This window comes from Cervus elaphus, chromosome X (genome assembly GCF_910594005.1).
Source record: "Cervus elaphus chromosome X, mCerEla1.1, whole genome shotgun sequence".
NCBI lineage: Eukaryota > Metazoa > Chordata > Mammalia > Artiodactyla > Cervidae > Cervus > Cervus elaphus.
The window spans coordinates 34923834-34941870 of NC_057848.1; the positions used below are offsets into that span (position 1 = coordinate 34923834).

At 39.2% G+C, this 18037-nt stretch overlaps 2 protein-coding genes across 2 annotated transcripts in view; one reads left to right on the top strand and one right to left on the bottom strand.

Moving 5' to 3' along the window:
- The window catches only part of TRPC5 (transient receptor potential cation channel subfamily C member 5), a 174203-nt gene that overhangs the window by 112156 nt on the left and 44010 nt on the right, over window positions 1–18037 (bottom strand). The gene's annotated exons all lie outside the window — the stretch shown is intronic.
- TRPC5OS (TRPC5 opposite strand) lies at window positions 4090–10641 on the top strand. Its single transcript, XM_043896227.1, has 3 exons — window positions 4090–4133; window positions 4448–4546; window positions 10026–10641. Exon 3 carries the CDS (start codon window positions 10318–10320, stop codon window positions 10639–10641), a length of 324 nt encoding a protein of 107 aa, XP_043752162.1. The 5' UTR covers window positions 4090–4133; window positions 4448–4546; window positions 10026–10317.

The following is an 18037-nucleotide window of genomic DNA, read 5'->3' on the forward strand; positions in this document are numbered from 1 at the left end:
TTTTTCTGAAAGGTAAGCAAGAATCTGTGATTCTCTCTGCAGCAGTGAACAAATTTGGAGGAGGAAGAAAGAAATTCAGTAGAATTTAGTTTAAATTGACCATAAGGACATTTCCTACCCTCAATTTTTTCAGTTTCTGTTTTGAATTTTTCATATATTTTGAAGAAGGTACCATGTTTAGCTTTTCAGCGACACAATTCTTTCCTTTCTTTCTTGATAAATTAAAGATGGTTCATGGGGATTTTAAATGTCAGATCCTATAACAGGCAAATGCCTTATTGCACACAGGTTTGTTTTTTTTTTTTAATGTAAAGGTTTGTAGCTTTATTTTTTCTTAAAAAAAAGTTTGAAGGGCAGATCCTATTGCTTTCTTCATTGTAGCCCCTCAGAGAGCTCCTGCTATGTCAAAATTTTAAAATTTGCCCTTTGGGAATGAGGATGTCTTGATGTTTCCTCAGGGGTGGGGAGGGCAATGACAAGTAGTGTGAAAGTGAAAGTCGCTGAGTCGTGTCCAACTCTTTGCAACCCCATGGACTATACAATCCATGAAATTCTTCAGGTCAGAATACTGGAGTGGGTAGCCTTTCCCTTCTCCAGGGGCTCTTCCCAACCCAGGGATCAAACCCAGGTCTCCCACATTGCAGGCAGATCTTTACCAGCTGAGCCACCAGGGAAGCCCAAGAATACTGGAGAGTGTAGCCTATCACTTCTCCAGTGGATCTTCCCAACCCAGGAATTGAACCAGGATCTCCTGCATTGCAGGCAGATTCTTTACCAACTGAGCTATCATGGAAGCTCTAGAGGTAGTGTATGGGGGTGTTATTTAAAAAACTATGTTAAATGCATGTATCCAAATTCTACTGCTGGCACTGCAGCAGTAGAAAAGGGAGCATTATTAGAACATTTACTGTTTGTAAATAGGAAACTGGCACCTATACTCCCAAAAGGAACATTTTTGAGGAGGCTGAGCCACATGGCATCCAGGATCTTAGCTCACCGACCAGGGATTGAACCTGCATCCCCTGAATTGGAAGCATGGAGTTCAAACCACTGGACTGCCAGGGAAGTCCCTATAAAGGCATGTTTTAATCTCTCCCACATAACTGCCTCTGTTCCTGTTGGATGTGAACTAATTGACCTTGTCTGATGCAGAAAAATTTAACGACTATAAACACAGATCCAGAGGACTTGGATGCCTATGCTCCTTTTCCATCCTACTGTTAGATGCTTACTGCCAGTTTGCCAGCTGTGAGCGTCACAAAACAGCAGGGTAGGACTATCAGCTAAAAGAAAAATGGTGGCTTTTGATTAGTTATGCTGACAAAAATATCACAAGAATGAGATTAATAAAATCTATGGGGTTAAAGATTCTCATTATCAGATGGACATCATGGCCTGTCCCAGCTGTCTTTCTGAACTTTTTGTAAGATATGGGTTATTTCATCTTCTGTCAATTTGCAATTCCATCCAGCTATACAGGTCTCTTGCTTTACTTAGCCCTGCCATGAAGTAGGCCAAGGATTCTTCTCTGTACCTTCAGACTTCATTCCATTTCTTATTTATTTATTTATTCATTATTTTGGGCTGTACTGGGTCTTCATTGCTATGGAGGCTTTTCTCTAATTGTGGTGAGCAGGGGCTAATCTCTAGTTGCAGTGTGCTGGTTTCTCATTGTGGTGGCTTCTCTTGTTGTGGAGTGCAGGCTCTAGTGTGTATGGATATAGTTGCAGCACGTGGTCTCAGTAGTTGTGGTTCCCAGGCTCTAGAACCCAGGCTCAATACTTGTGGCACTCAGGCCTAGTTGCTCCATGGTATGTGGGATCTTCCCAGTTAAACCTGTGTCCCCTGCATTGGCAGTCAGATTCTTCGCCACTGAGCCACTTGGGGAGCCCCTTCATTCCATTTCTATTGGCTATGATGACTGGCTCTCCGAATCCTGGCAAGACTCTCATTACTGTCTTGCTGTCTTTACAGGAAGGAAACCCTAAATTTAAAATAACAATTTTGTAAAATATAGCATATATAAGGTGAAGTGCATCAATTATTTTGTACAGCTGAATGCTTTTATCAACAGAACATTTCCAGCATTGCAGAAGGCTTCCCCATATTTCTTCTCAGTCAAAAGCCCACCCCCACTCAGAGGTAACCACTACATTCACTTTTGTTCTACAGATTCATTTGCCTGTTCTTAAAGTTCATGTAAATAGAATTATACAGTATGTACTTTAAGGCATCTGACTTCTTTCAACTTTCTTGTTCGTGCATTTTTGTGGACAGTAGTAATCTTTTATTTTATATATTTAGGAGTAGAATGACAAGGTTGTTCAAGAGAGGCATGTTTAGTTTTAATAGATACTGCCCAACAGTTCCAAGGAAGTTGTACAAGTTAACATTTTCACCAACAATGTATGAGAGTTCTAGTTGCTCCATGTTCTTCTCAATGCTTGGTATTGTCAGTTTTTGTTGTTGTTGTTGTTGTTGTTGCTTTTCAATTTTAGCTATTCTGGTGGGGATTTGTGTGTCTTGGCTGTCAGTTTAATTTGCATTTTCCGAATATCCAATAATGATGAAAATCTATTAATATGCTTGAAGGCCATTTAAAAGTTCTCATCTGTGAAGTGCCATTCAATTCTTTGTTCCATTTTTAACATTTTTAAAAATTGCATTGTCATTTTTTTTTTTTTTACTATTGATTTGAAGAAGTTTAAAATAAATGTATATACTTGATACAAGTCCCTTGTTAAATATATGTTTTGTGAATATTCTCTCCCAGTCTGTGGTTAGCCTTTTCACCCTCTTAAAGTGTCTTTTGATAAACGGGTCACAAAGAGTCGGACACGACTGATCGACTTTCACTTTCACTTTGATAAATGGAAGTTCTTGTGCGTGCTAAGTCACTTCAATTGCGTCTGACTCTTTGCGACCCCACGGACTGGACTGTAACCTGCCAGGCTCCTCTGCCCATAGGATTCTCCAGGCAAGAATAATGGAGTGGGTTGCCATTTTCTTCCCCAGGGGATCTTCCCGACCCAGGGATCGAACCCATGTCTCTTATGTCTCCTGCGTTGGCAGGCGGGTTCTTTACCACTAGCACCACTGGGAAGTCTTAATTTTAATGAAAACCATTGATCAATCTTCTTTCCTAGTTAATGCTTTTTGTGTAGAGTAAGAAATCTTTACTGAAGATCATGAAGATATTTGTCAATGGCTTGATCTAGAAGATTTACCTTTCACATTTAGGTCTATGAAAGATTGAAAGCTTAGTCGATCAGTCGTGTCCGACTCTTTGCGACCCCATGTATTGTAGACTACCAGGCTCCTCCATCCACAGGATTTTCCAGGCAAGAGTACTGGAGTGGGTTGCCATTTCCTTCTCCAGAGGATCTTCCTGACCCAGGGATCGAACCCGGGTCTCTCACATTGTAGGCAGACACTTTACCGTCTGAGCCACCAGGGAAGTCCCAATTAGGTCTATAGTCCGTTTCAAATTATTGTTAGTAGTCATATGTCCAATGTGAGGTAATAGTCATGTTACACTGATTTGTTTGTTCTTATATTAGTACCATGCTGTCAAATAACTGGAGCTGCATAGCTAGCTAACTTTAGTATCTGATAGTATATGTCCTCCAATTTTGTTCTGCTTTAAGATGTTTTGGCTATACTAAGCCCTTTATGGCTTCCCTGGTTGCTCAGAGAGTAAAGCTTCTGCCTGCAATGTGGGAGGGCTGGGTTCGATCCCTGGGTCGGGAAGATCCCCTGGAGAAGGAAATGGCAATCCACTCCGGTACTCTTTGCCTGGAAAATCCCATGGATGGAGAAGCTTGGTAGACTACAGCTGATGGGGTCGCAAAGAGTCGGTCATGACTGAGCGACTTCACTTCAAGCCCTTTATATATATCCTTATACATTTTAGAATCACTTTGTGCCTTCTGGGGATGGTTTTGAGCTTATTAACTCAAGTGAGCCTCCCCATGCCCTCGCAACTTCAAAATCTACGTAACATTTGAGGCAGAGACCAGCAGAGTTATCTGTGGGAGGCTCCTCCCTTCTCGCGATAATTTGCCACTGAAGTACCGCGAGACTTGGGAGGTTTTACTTCCGCGCGCAATAGCCACCAAACTCGGCTAACTCAGGTAAGGAAGATTAGCCCAGCATTTCAGGCTTCTCAAATTTCCAATCCAGTATGTTAGCCTCCAAATTTATGCAGATTTCTCATTTTCCTCAGTAGAATCCCTCTGCCTCAGTGCCAAGCCTCATCTTTGACTTGTACACGGAATTAGCAAATGTCTCAGTGAAGAAAAAAAGTCGGTGATTATCGCTCACTTAGGAACGACTCTTTACCTCTGAAATTTTAGTTCATCTTGTCCTTGTTTCTATAGATTGCAGGTATTTAAAAAAACTTACTAATTTTGCAGTTTATCTTTTGTTGTTTTGTCATTGTTTTTAGTTGTGGCGAGAGCGTTCACATCCCACTTGAACGTGAAAGTCCAGTGAACATTTGGTTGGCATAACCTTGACCCTCTCACCCATCTTGACTGAATCGCCGGTGAGTAGTTTATGAGTGGGCCAATTCAGTAGGTCAGTGGAAGGGCAGGTATTAATAAAATGGACACAGCATTCCTGTCACAGATAATGGGGATTGCTGTGGACTGATGTGGCTCTCTCCATCCTTCTGCCTTAGAACTCACAGTCAACTTGGAATTCAGCCAGTTTTCAGGGATGGGAAATGATATTAACATCCTCTCTGAGTTCTATTCTTGCTTAGAATGAGATGTCATTGCTGGATCTGACATCGATAAGGTGTCAGAATAAGGTGTATTTTCCTCCTGTAGGCACCTGAATTTGTACTCTCTGGCATGAGACTTTAGGAATCAGACCTGGGCTGACTTCCAATTCAGTATCTTTACTTACCATGTGACTGTGGGAAAGTTACTTGATTTCTCTGTTCCTCAGTTTTTCCATGTGTAACTTCACAGAGTTATTGAGAGGATTAAATGTACTAATAGAAAAAAAAAAGTACCTGAAGTGTAATAGGTCTTTAATAAATGTGAACATTTATTAGAATATTTATGGGCATGCCATCTCATCTGATATATAGTTTTTGAGATTGGGGATTATGCTTGATTACTTTTTGGGGGCAAGTAAAATTTACATATAGTGACATGTACAGATATTAAGAGTACCATTCAGTGAGTTTTGAAAAATGCATAATGTTATATAACCCATCACCTCAAAAAGTTCTCTTTTGCTTCTTCCAGTCAGTTTCCACTCCCCAGATGCAATTGCTATTTTTATTTTTCCACCATAGACCGTTTTGCATTTTCTAGAATTACATATGAATAGAATCATACAATATATATTCTTTTGGGTCTGGCTTCTTTCATAAAGTATGATGTTTTTGATATCCATCCATATTTTTATCCCTAGCAGCAGTGGCTTTCCTTTTATTGCTGATTAGTATAACGTTGTATGAATAAACCACAGTTGATCCATTCTCCTTTTGATTGACATCTGGGTTCTTTCCGCTATTTTTGGTTACCATGCATAAAGCTGGCTATAACCATTCTTTTAAAAAGTCTTTTTGTGAACTTTCATTTCTCTTGGATAAATACCTCAGAATGGAGTTGCTGGGATTGGATACATGCTTGCCTAGTTTTATAAGAAACTGCAAGAGGTTTTCAAAGGGGTTGTATCCTTTCACATTCCCACAAGCAGTGGGTGAGAATTCCAGTTGCTCTACATCTCCGTCAACATTTGGTGTTATCAGTCTTTGATTGTAGCTAGTCTAGTGAGTGTGTTGTGGTATTTCATTGTGATGTTAATTTGCATTTCCCTGATGACTAAGATATGGAATATATTTTCTTGTGCTTATTAGCTGTCTATTTTTCTTCCTTTGTGAAATGTTTGTTAAACTCTTTTGCCCATTTTAAAAATTGTCTTTTTCTTTTTTTTTCATTTATTTTTATTAGTTGGAGGCTAATTACTTTACAATATTGTAGTGGTTTTTGTCATACATGTCTTTTTATTTTTTTGAATTGTTGAAGCTCTTTATATGTCATGGTTACAAGTTCTTTGTCAGATATATGTTTTGTGAATATTTTCAGTCTGTGCATTGCTTGCTCATTTATTAACCATGTGTTTTGATGAATTGGTTTATCTTTGTACCCCTGCTATTCATACATATTTGAAACTTGATAATATCTACTGAATGAAAGAGTTAAAAGTTGTCCCTCCCTCCCTTCTTCCTTGCCTTTCTTTAACAACACTTAGTGGTTACCTATGTGGCAGTCACGCTTTCTATTTTGCAGAAAACAGAAGAGTCAAGCTTCCTAATTTCATGAAACTCCATTTTAGTCTAAATGTGGGAAGGGGTGAGAGACAGAAAAACAAATGAATAAACAAAAAAATTTGAAGTGATTATAGGTGCTAGAATATAAAAATGTGCTGTATGCATAATGAGTAAGGGATGGTTAAGAGGCTTTTTCAGGTTGGAGGGTCAGAAATTAGAGATGATATTTAAGCTGCGACCAGAATGACAAGAAACCATTTTTTTCTAAGGGAATGGGATGCTAGGCAGAAGTAACAGCTAATAAGATGGTCCTTACGATGAGTTGGGACTAGGTGCAAACTACCCAAAATACACTGTTAGGCAAACACCTTAGGATCAGGGGTTGCTTTAGAAATGATCATAACTGGAATAAGCTGATGCTATGCTGTTACTATTCTTAGCACTGCAGTATTTGGCAGTTTCTCAACACCCTCCCTGCCCTCCCTCCCCACATCCCCAGCTTCTAGGTTCCAAGATGCTTTGAATATAGAAATTGTGGATTAGCTAACATAGTGGTCAACAGGATTAAGGCTAGGTTGGGAAATTTTTTCCCATCAAAGGTAACCATGAGACAGAAAAAATAAATCAAGGGTTACATAAATAATAGGTAACTTCATTTGTCTTTGGGCTTCCCTGGTAGCTCAGCTGGTAAAGAATCTGCCTGCAATGCAGACCCCAGTTCGATTCCTGGGTCAGGAAGATCCACTGGAGAAGGGATAGGCTACCCACTCCAGTATTCTTGGGCTTCCCTGGTGGCTCAATTGGTAAAGAATCAGCCTACAATGTGGGAGACCTGGGTTTGATCCCTGGGTTGGGAAGATCCCCTGGAGAAGGGAACGGCTACCCACTCCAGTATTCTGGCCTGGAGAATCCCAGATAGTTTATAAAAGGGCTTCCCTGGTGGCTTAGTTGGTAGAGTCTGCCTGCAATGTGGGAGAGCTGTATTCAATCCCTGGGTTGGAAAGATCCCCTGGAGAAGGAAATGGCAACCCACTCCAGTATTCTTCTGGAGGGGGCTTCCCAGGTGGCACTAGTGGTAAAGAACCTGCCTGCCAATGCAGGAGACATAAGTGACGTAGGTTCAATCCCTGGTTTGAGAAGATCCCCTGGAGGAGGGCAGGGCAACCCACTGCAGTATTCTTGCCTGGAGAATCCCATAGATAGAGGAGCCTGGTGGGTGACAGCCCATGGGGTCACAGAGTTGGACATGACTGAGTGACTAACACTTCCACTTTTCATTTGTCTTTATAAAATAGCAACATATGAAATGTTCTACCTCTCTGCTTTTTACACTTAGATTGTGTCATAAAAAACTCTATAAACAGGATACCTATTTGATAAATTGACTATAATTTGTTTCTAAATTTTGACCAGTTTCAAGATAGATGGAAGAAAAGATGTGAAAGAATAGTGAAAGATGGCAATACAGAGAGAATGAAATAGAATGAAACACATAGGTGATTAAATGAGGTATGTTGGCTAAGAGCATTAATTTAAAAAGAGTCCTAGGGGGAGGTAAAGAAGCTGAGAAAAGAAACTGGGTGAAAGGGAAGCCAGGCATTAAATAGGTTTTGTGTGAGTACGTTCCTGTCGCCCTCTTGTGCCCTTGGGCTCTGGGCACCATAGTAGGTTATTGCTTCCTTTGAAAAAGGTGATGGGGCTCTCTAGTAGTATTTAATACACTTTATTTCTGTATCTTTCTTCTCATGACCTGATTCATGCTCTACACTTATACCAAATTACTTTTATGATTTTTCCCATTATTTCCTTTCACAAAGCAGAGATTTCTTGTGGGTTAAACTGCCATGTGTCTAATACCCATTCTCCCCTACTTCAGATGGAAAGTTGCCTCCAACCAAAATCGTGTCTTCTGGGTATCACAGTGAAGACCCTCATCACCAGGGAAAACCCTATGGCTACTGTCAGGATTTTGGATTAAAAAAATGTGTGGTTCTGACAGGACTTATGCTAGGTGAAGATACTATGTAATTGAGTAGGTCAAACCATGCACTGTGGAAACCAGCAAGCTCCATGTGAACTTCACAGACCATCTGGCTGATGACTTGCTTTACTTCAATAAAGGAAGGCTTTAGGAGTTCAAGTAGCTGGGGTAAAGTCTGAGGCTTGCTGGGCTCCACTGTGGTCAGAACTGCTGGAAACAGGGCAAAGACAGATTATGCAGTATCCTAAAAGAGTGACATGGATGGCTGCTTCCTAATATTCTCCACTAGAAAAAAACTTGACTGAGGCTGAAGAGAGGAAACCATACCAATTTGCAGGACTGGTAGCTAGAAATTTAATATGTATATATGCCCAAGAAAACAACTGGCCAAAAGTACATAGCTATACTGATCAGCTGTGGACCAGAGATATATATTCTAATAGAAAATTACAGACTGTCCTACTGCAGGAAAAACAATCTGGTGAAAGGAGATATGAAAATAAGTCAATGAAAGGAATTTATCAATTCATGTAGGGCATGTGCCAGCTCATCAGAATGGAAAGACAGAATAATCTACTTAGAATAAGAGAGGAGACAATCTGACTGCCCCCCCCCCCAAGAAAAAAACTAATACAGATTCTACAGTCTTGGGAACTCCAAATCTCAAATCAGGCCCCTTGTCAGTTCAATTTAAGGTTGCAGATTGGGCATGTGAAACCTCAGGGCATGTGGACATGAACATTCTAAGTAGGCAGAGGAGAGAGTGTAAAAAACAAAACCTATGAATCAAACAAACGCATAAGCAATATGAGCTATGTCAAATTACTAAATTTGTTTGTTGCATTCTCAACAAAACAAAAGTTTGTTGCATTCTCAACAAACTCATTTTTAAGGGGAGCAGAGGTTGGTAAGGGCTTCCCTGGTGGCTCAGATGGTAGAGAATCTGCCTGCAGTGCAGGAGACTTGGGTTTGGTCCATGGGTTGGGAAGATCCCCTGGAGAAAGGAATAGCTCCCCACTCCAGTATTCTGGCCTGGAGTATTCCATGGACAGAAGAGCCTGGCAGACTACAGTCCATGGGGTCGCAAAGAGTCGGACAAATGTGATAGGTAGATTATATTGGGCTGTTCTCTAGATTTCTAAACAAAGAATATTACCTTGAAGAAGTATAAACTTAGGAATAGGGTTTGTAGAGTATATAAGACATACAGATGAGAATAGTATGACCATGGCTTTAGATAAATTTGGGAGAAATAACAGCTAGATATGGAATAGTGGCAGTGATAGGAAATGACCAAAGAACAAATCTTATAACAGAAGTTATATAAAATTTGGAAAAAGAGAATGTGGGACTTCAATTTGCCATAAATTCCCCAGACTACAGGGGCAATCAAAAACTTTAATGAATGGATTATTAAAAACACAGAATTTAGCAGCACCAGATATAAATGGCAATAAGAGAAAAAGTACTAAGAAAAACATAATTAATTAAAAGACTTAGTATATGTATCTTCCTCAATAGAGATGTTCAAGAAAGATAGACTGCCTGTGCTCACTTTGTTCTCATATCCCATAAGAAGCACTAACAACCATGAAAAGTATAAAGGGGACTATGAGTAGTAGAGCCTCGTAAGGCCATCCAAAAAGGAGGAACAATAGCTAGCGGCACCCTTTCAACCTTATCCTATAGCCAGAACCTGTATGATGGATAAAAACTCAAGGATACTAACTTTATATTTCTCTTTTCTATGATTAGATCTGCTTTGCTGTTTTCTCTTGGCTGTGACAATCTGTCTGATGGTCATTATAATAGCAGTTCACTACTGATACAGACAAGAGTACCATACGTAAATCTTGCGGGAGGTTCACCAACTTTATCAGAAAGTACTGTAGGACCACAGGCCTCATTGATCATCATTGTAATCATATCAACAGCTTCATTGCTCAACCAAACCAACCACTGCCAGCCCCACAGGATCCACTGTCACCAAGAACCCATTTACTATAGCTTTTAGTAATATTTTACTTACTGAAGAAAGCGTAGAGGCATGGAGTCTGCGTCAGCCCCTGTACTTATTGGTGGACTTATTGACTGTGTAGCCCAGTTAATACGAATAGCTGAAGAGCTTTTACAGTTGATCTCACAAGAACAGGTTCCTTGTATGGAGCAAAATGATGAAGCAGAAGAAGATGCTTTTTTTTCTGAGGAAGCTCCACTACCAGACCTTGCTCATCTCCCAGACTTAGAATTAATACTGACACCAAGAGAAGATGAAGACCTACTCTTTGATGTAGATCAAGTTATGTTAGAAATGGGTGAATTATATGAACAACAACTCAGTAGTGTTAACAACGAGTTAAGAAATGGCTAAGACCTCATGTACCCCCACCAACATGTGAGAACTGTTCATTTATCTGTTTTAAATATATTCAGAGTTTTCTGAATGTTATCAATAAAAGTTTTTCTCCTAGTTCTGCAGTTTCATTACTAATCTTTTATAGCACAAGTTAATATTTTATTTACTTCCGGCAGAGGGTGGTCTCTTTTCTCTCTGTATTTGTGTAAAAAGCTCTGACTTTAGCATGTGGCTCTGTCTTTACTTGTTCTCTTGCTTGGGTTCCTGATAATAGGAGCAAACAACAGCAAAGAAAAGAATCCCCTTATGTAACAATAGAGTGAAGACCTGATGAACTCTCTCACATCTTGGGACCCAGTTTCTACAATGAATGGAAACTAAAAGGGGAATATTCCCTAGGGTGGCATTACAGTGAATGTATTCACACTAACAAGACAATGAATGAGTGAAAGTCACTCAGTTGTGTCCGACTCTTTGCGACCCCAGTCCATGGAATTCTCCAGGTCAGAATATTGGAGTGGGTAGCTGTTCCCTTCTTCAGGGGATCTTCCCAACTCGGGGATCGAACACAGTTCATCTGCATTGCAGGCAGATTCTTTACCAGCTGAGCCACAAGGGAAGCCCAAGAATACTGGAGTGGGTAGCCTATCCCTTCTCCAGCGGATCTTCCCGACCCAGGGATGGAGCCAGGGTCTCCTGCATTGCAGGCGGATTCTTTACTAACTGAGCTATCAGGGAATCCCAGTATTGTGGCACTTTTACTTGAAAAAATATAACTGCTTACTAGGCCATTCAGACAGAATGTGTTAGCTAAAGGATGCTATACCGGCCTGGGAGAAAAAAAGTCTGAGAAAATAGCTATCTAAGAGAGAATAAAACTTCAGAAAGGTTTACAGATAACTCTTGCCAGGAAGACACCTTTGAAAAAGCTGAGGCCAGGAAGTTCCAATGCAGTACTGACTGTTCCCTCAAATGCTGACCCACATCACAACTACTCTGCAACACTGTTCCTCAAATGGAAATGTCAAGTTACACCAAATAACAAGAGAGAAGTACTAGTACTAGAAGGGCTGGTTAAAGCCCTAACGAGGAGTGTTCACCTATGGAAAAGTCAGACACTTGAGGCATAGGTTTAGAGATGATGGTCCATAAGTAGAAGCGGATAAAAGTGTACTTTCTTGGATATAACTGCATTTATAATGAATAGCTGATAGGCTTATTATAAGGGAAACTGCTGCAACTTTGACATGGAAACCTTTACTGAGAAATGGGAGCAATAATAAACTGAAACAAAATGTACACCTATAGGTATACAATATAGTGATTCCCAATTTTTAAAAGTTATGCTCCATTTAGGGTATCCTAGGTAGTGCCATGGTAAAAAATCTGCCTGCCAGTGCAGGAGACCTGGGTTTGATCCCTGGATCAGGAAGATCCTCTGGAGTAAGAAAGGGCAACCTGCTCCAGTATTCTTGCCTGGGAAATTCCATGGACAAAGGAGCCTGGCAGGCTACAATTCATGGGGTTGTAAAGAGTTGGACATGACTGAGTGACTGAACACACACACACACACACACACTTCATCTTATAATTATTATAAAATACTGGCTATATTCCTCGTGTTGTACAATATATGCTTGTAGCTTATCTTATTCCTAATAGTTAGTACATATTACTCCTCTGCCCCATCTTGCCCCTCCCTTCCCCTGTCTCTCCACTGGTAACCATTCTATATTTGTGAGTCTACTTCTGTTTTTTTTTTAATATCCACAAGCTTGTTGTATTTTTTTAGAGACTATTTTGAAAATTAGAAGAATTAGGGAGCTAATGAAATATAACAGTATGAGAAAGTTTCACAGTAGACTGCTATGTGGAAAGATTGATAGAGTAAATAAGGATCCAGGAGACTTAGAGGGGTGATAAAAGACACAAAGAGGAGAAATAAAAGTTATATTACAAGCAGTTACTGTGGATAATTACAAACCATACCAGACAGCAGATTGAGGGGCTATTCTGTTGCAATAACTGGACAAACTGAGCCTTACTTGCCCGGAGTAGGTGACTCTATACACTGAGTCCAACATGGTAAATAACAGATGCAGTGCAATGGAACTCTGCCACATTAACCTAAATAGAACAGTGGGAAAGCAAGAAGTAGCCATTTATCCCCACCATTCCAATAAGAGCAGTTTTATAAGGAAAAATTAGTGATTAGAGTTAAATAAGGAAATCTATATATGTAGCAACCAAGAAGAAGAATAAGAGAGGAACTGAATAGAAGCTAAAAGATAGAATCTATGCTTTAATCAAAGACTTAGAAACAGTCAGGGAAGAGATACACTCTCCACTAGAAATTTCGACTTTAGAAAATTGGGCTATAATTTTGTGTCACAGTAAATCTTAAGGCATGAATACTTGCACAAGATCAGGAAACATATCCAAGGAGAGACCATCAATCTGCTATGAACTTTTTTTGGTGAGCAATTTAACTATAAATGGAAAGACCTGGTGCTCCTCAAGTATGATCGATACTGAAGGGTAGCTATTCTTCCAAGTAGAACTTTGGAATATGACCTTTATGATGATTCCACAGCAGATTAGTGTGAGCCTGTTAAAATTGTTAGTTGTAATGAAAGAACACAATCAAGCATACTTACTCAGGCAAGTCATCAAAATACATCAAGTGAAATCTGTGAGACTACTCCAGACATTGAAACAAGATAAAGCTTGAACCAGCCTATAAAACAATAGTCAAACATGGTCCTTAAGTATCAAACAAGAAGCTGCTACAACCTTGTAATATGTGGAACTGTCTAGCCTCCTGGCTACATGGGTCACCTGGAAAGATTATACCACAATGGCACCTCAAGATTAGATAAAAATATACTGCAATGTTTGCTTTGGTTGTGTGATTATATGTGTTAAGATGTGGGCTTCCCTGGTGGCTCAAGATGGTAAAGAATCCGCATGCAATACGAGAAACCTGAGTTGAATCCCTATGTTCCCTTGGAGGGAGGCAACGGCTACCCACTCCAGTATTCTAGTTTGGAGAATTCCATGAACAGAGGAACCTGGCAGGCTCCATGGGGTCACAAAGAATTGGACACAACTGAGAGACTCACTTTTTTTTCAACCCTGCTCCAAGCAACGGATTGTTGTATTAAGTATGTTTGCTCTTATGGGGCAGAATTAGAATTAAAGTTAATAGTGATAAGAAATAAGAGTAAGAAGTAAGAACATACTTAAGAATAAGAACTAGTAGGGAAGATATTTTCGGGAGAGAGAATAAGTAACAAGTTGTCAACAGTTATGCAGCTCTTTGGGCTTCCCAGGTGGTGCTAGTAGTAAAGAACCTGTATGCAAATGCAGGAGACACGAGAGATACGGGTTCAATCCCTGGGTTGGGAAGATCCCCTGGAGAAGGAAATGGCAACCTGCTCCAGTATTTTTGCCTGGAGAATCCCATGGACAGAGGAGCCTGGTGCGGTACAGTTCATAGTGTTGCAGAGTTGGACACGACTGAAGCAGCTTAGTATGAATGCAGCTGTTTATGGTGGCTTTGTCAGATAGTCCTCAACAAATCTCTGAAATATAGTCCTTTCTTGTTTGTGAAATGATAGTTGTAATAACTTTTCTGCCTACCTTCAATGATAAGGAACACATAAAATGATACATTTTTCAAAGTTTTGGTTGATATATCTGACAATGGGAAAGAGTATATGAAATCAGGACTTTTTAGGAAGAGTTACAAAATGTCTATATGAAAATACCTAAAAGTCTATGTGACATGTAAAGATTATCCAGTAGTTTTACATTCATTTTCAAAGAGATTAGAGCTTTCTCATTTCACTGCTGCTGCTGCTGCTAAGTCACTTCAGCCATGTCCGACTCTGTGCGACCCCATAGATGGCAGCCCACCAGGCTCCCCTGTCCCTGGGATTCTCCAGGCAAGAACAGTGGAGTGGGTTGCCATTTCATTCTCCAATGCATGAAAGTGAAAAGTGAAAGTGAAGTCGCTCAGTCGTGCCCGACTCTTAGCGACCCCATGGACTGCAGCCTACCAGGCTCCTCCGTCCATGGGATTTTCCAGGCAAGAGTACTGAAGTGGGTTGCCTTTGCCTTCTCTGTCTCATTTCACTGGATGTCAGTAAATATACTGTTATAGTTAGAATAAGTTTTTGTTTCAGTTTTTTGAGCTTTTTCTTCACCAAATTAAATTCTTCTTGGGAGTCTACTCAGTGCTGCTAGGAATAGTAATGAGGGAAAAAACAACAATGAAAAAGCAGCCTTTCAAGAAATAGTGAATTATATTCCATTTAAGGCTAAGATTTTGTTCCCAAGGGAGTTATGTAACTCTGTGCATTATTAACCCACTACTATCCAACTAGATTCATTTTTTACATCAAAGCTGACTATTCTTGTATGGACAATCATATCTTAATACACTAGAGATATTTAGCCATTTTCTCTAGGGTATACTTCTTATTTTCTCAAGGCTCCTATCCCTCCAGGTGCCCTGGAGGAGGGCATGGCAACCCACTCCAGTATTCTTGCCTGGAGAATCCTCATGGACAGAGGAGCCTGGCGGGCTACAGTCCATGGGGTCACAAAGAGTCGGACACAACTGAGTGACTAAGCACAGCAAAGCACCTTCCTCCAGATCACATTTAAAACTTGTTTTTCTCCTAACAATATAACCCTTAGCTCACAAACCAATTAACCAACCAATCAACAAAATTGTCCAAAAAGAAAAAATAACCTCTAGTTCCTGACATTACTTGGGAGTTATTTGTATTGACAGATATACAACTGTCGGTCTCAAGGGTCAAATCTCTTCAGGGTAATAGTTTTTGAAGGTGATCTCCATTTATACCCCTGAAGAATGAAACTGCATTTTAGCAAGGTAAGGAAAACCATTGAACTCTCTACCCCTTGTCACAGTTCCATCTTAATGACCCTAGTAAAATGCTGAAAGCATCTCCAGAGGTATTGTTTAGTTTAACACAAGTATTCATATAAAGTAGACCAGGCAGTCACAGGAAACACAACTTCAGTGTTTCAGATTCCTTTAATCAAAGATGCCATTGACAAAATGTGTTGTTTAAAACACATGAATACACATGTCTCTAGATGATAAATTCTGGTAATACTAATCATTTTAAAATAGTTTTATTCTTAGTTAAACTTGGGGAAACTGGCCTTTCTTGAAACCATTATCTTCTCAATTTTTACTGTTGGCAACTCCTAATTTCCAGTTTTGGAAAATCAGTTGTGTTACACCTCATTTTATAGAGAAAAAAATCATTTTTTTTAAATAAAGCTTTTTTGGCTCCAGGTTTAAGAGACATAGAAACATATTTTCTGTTTGAAACTTTTGATGTAAGCAGGCTTATCTTTGGGTACTTTTTCCCTTATAATACCTCCACATGTTGAGAAAATTTCCATTAATACTTGGAATTTCTGCCCTCTTGGAACCACAGCATGCTTTGAAAGAAGACTGAACAAGGTGTCAGCAGGCATGACACTACAAAGTGGAGAAGTGGTAGATCTGCTTTTTCCTACTCTTGAATATAGAGACTGAGAAGTAACCTACCTGTTCTTAAAGATAGACTCACCATGGTCCAACTGGAATCAAGCATGGAATCAAGTATGAAAAAGAAGACAAAATTTCTCTTTTAGCTCAGTTGTCCCATTCCCATTTAGAGGTTGTCTCTCCTTTGAATAATTCTGGTCCTGGGAGATAATTCTTGTCTAGCCTTCTTCAGAGCCTCAAGGTCATCTCGAAAAACTGGTCTTTAAAAAAATGTGAATTTGTTTCGGGACTTGCAACATGCAACTCTCAAAGTGAATGTGTTCCATCAGACCCTGAAGGGTGACTCACTTAAGATATGAATATATTTTTCTTCTTGATGAGTAAGCATATATAAACTATATGCCTCCAAGGAATTTGAGGAATTTCATACAACCTAAAAAAGCTGAATTTTCATTTGCTATAGATATAATAGAAGGGTAAAGTTTATATTCGTTTATTTATGTCCATCGCATTCTGCATAAGGAGAATTTGTATGATGAAAATTGGTGATCAAGTGTAGTGTATAATGTGATAAATTATCAAGACCATGACCTTTTTTATGCTTGTGGCCTTAAGCACTGTATGTTTCACTGTTGTAATGACTAGATTATGGATATTTATTGAACCAATTTATCAGTCTTCTTCCTTAGATCAAAAGCTTTTAAGAATGAAGTGCTCACTGACACCTGAATTATTAGAACCTCAGTAGCTCACCAGGTCTGTATTCCTTATGAAACACACTAAACTTGAAATTATAAAAGCACCCCAAAAATAAAGTCATTGCTGATTTGTTCAAGGTGAGAGTATACAGTCTTAAAATAGACATTGGATTTGAATAGAAAACAATTAGAGACTATACTCACTTGAGGCTCAATGGAACTGCAGATTAAGAAAAAAAAAACTTTATTTCACAGATTGGGAAGGATTATGGAGTTGTTTAGTGGAAATCATAACTCAGAAGAGGTTTCTAGATTTTGCTGAGTATAAATCATGTTTTACATTCTGGAAGCAGTGTCTTTAGAGTGCAAACCTTAAAATATATCTGAATTCTCAAGCTTACCCTGCTTTTGTAACTTAGTTTGAAAAGAAACCAAAGTAAAACTTATCTATGACCATTGTTAAGATAACTTACCTTTGAAAATGTGGAGCCAAATATATAAATTCTAAATTCTGAAGTCTCTGGCCATGGGACTAAATTTTGGGCCATATTTGAGTTTATATGACTCTATGAGGGTATATTTTTCATGATATCATTGACATTGAAGTTGAGAGTCACTCACTATCCTTGCTTTATTTGCCGCAAACCTTGAATTGCGGTTTGACATGTTCTGACTGATATAGTTCAGTCTATCAAATTCCAAAGTTCTCACTGATTTGATTCACAATGATGGGCGAGTATCACCAGACCTAAAATTGTTTATCTTTGCAAAAATACAGTGCTTTTTGGATTACCTTTGTATTACTGCTAAATATCCATAATTTTAATAGCTAAAAGATGCTACTTTGCCAGTGTTATGAATGAAAACTAATGTGGTCTGCAAAATATGAAACTCTGTATGGGCTCACTATCAAAAGAAAAAGTAGACACCCCTAAACTTGTCCATCTTCAAAAACTGACTTGTAATGGTCATGATTGCACAACAACCTGAATGTACTTAATGTCACTGAACTGTAAAGTTAAAAATTGGTTAAAGTGGTAAATTTCATGTTATGAATATTTTACCACAAGTAAACAAATGATACTTTCTACTTTAATGTACATAACAAATAGACCCTGTGAACAATTCTGGGTTCTCTGATGCTTAACTGAGAGAGCGAAAAGAAATGTAACCTTTTGTC

Coding starts and splice junctions, on each gene's coding strand:
- TRPC5OS (XM_043896227.1), top strand. CDS start 10,318: ATGGAGTCTGCGTCAGCCCCTGTACTTATTGGTGGACTTATTGACTGT.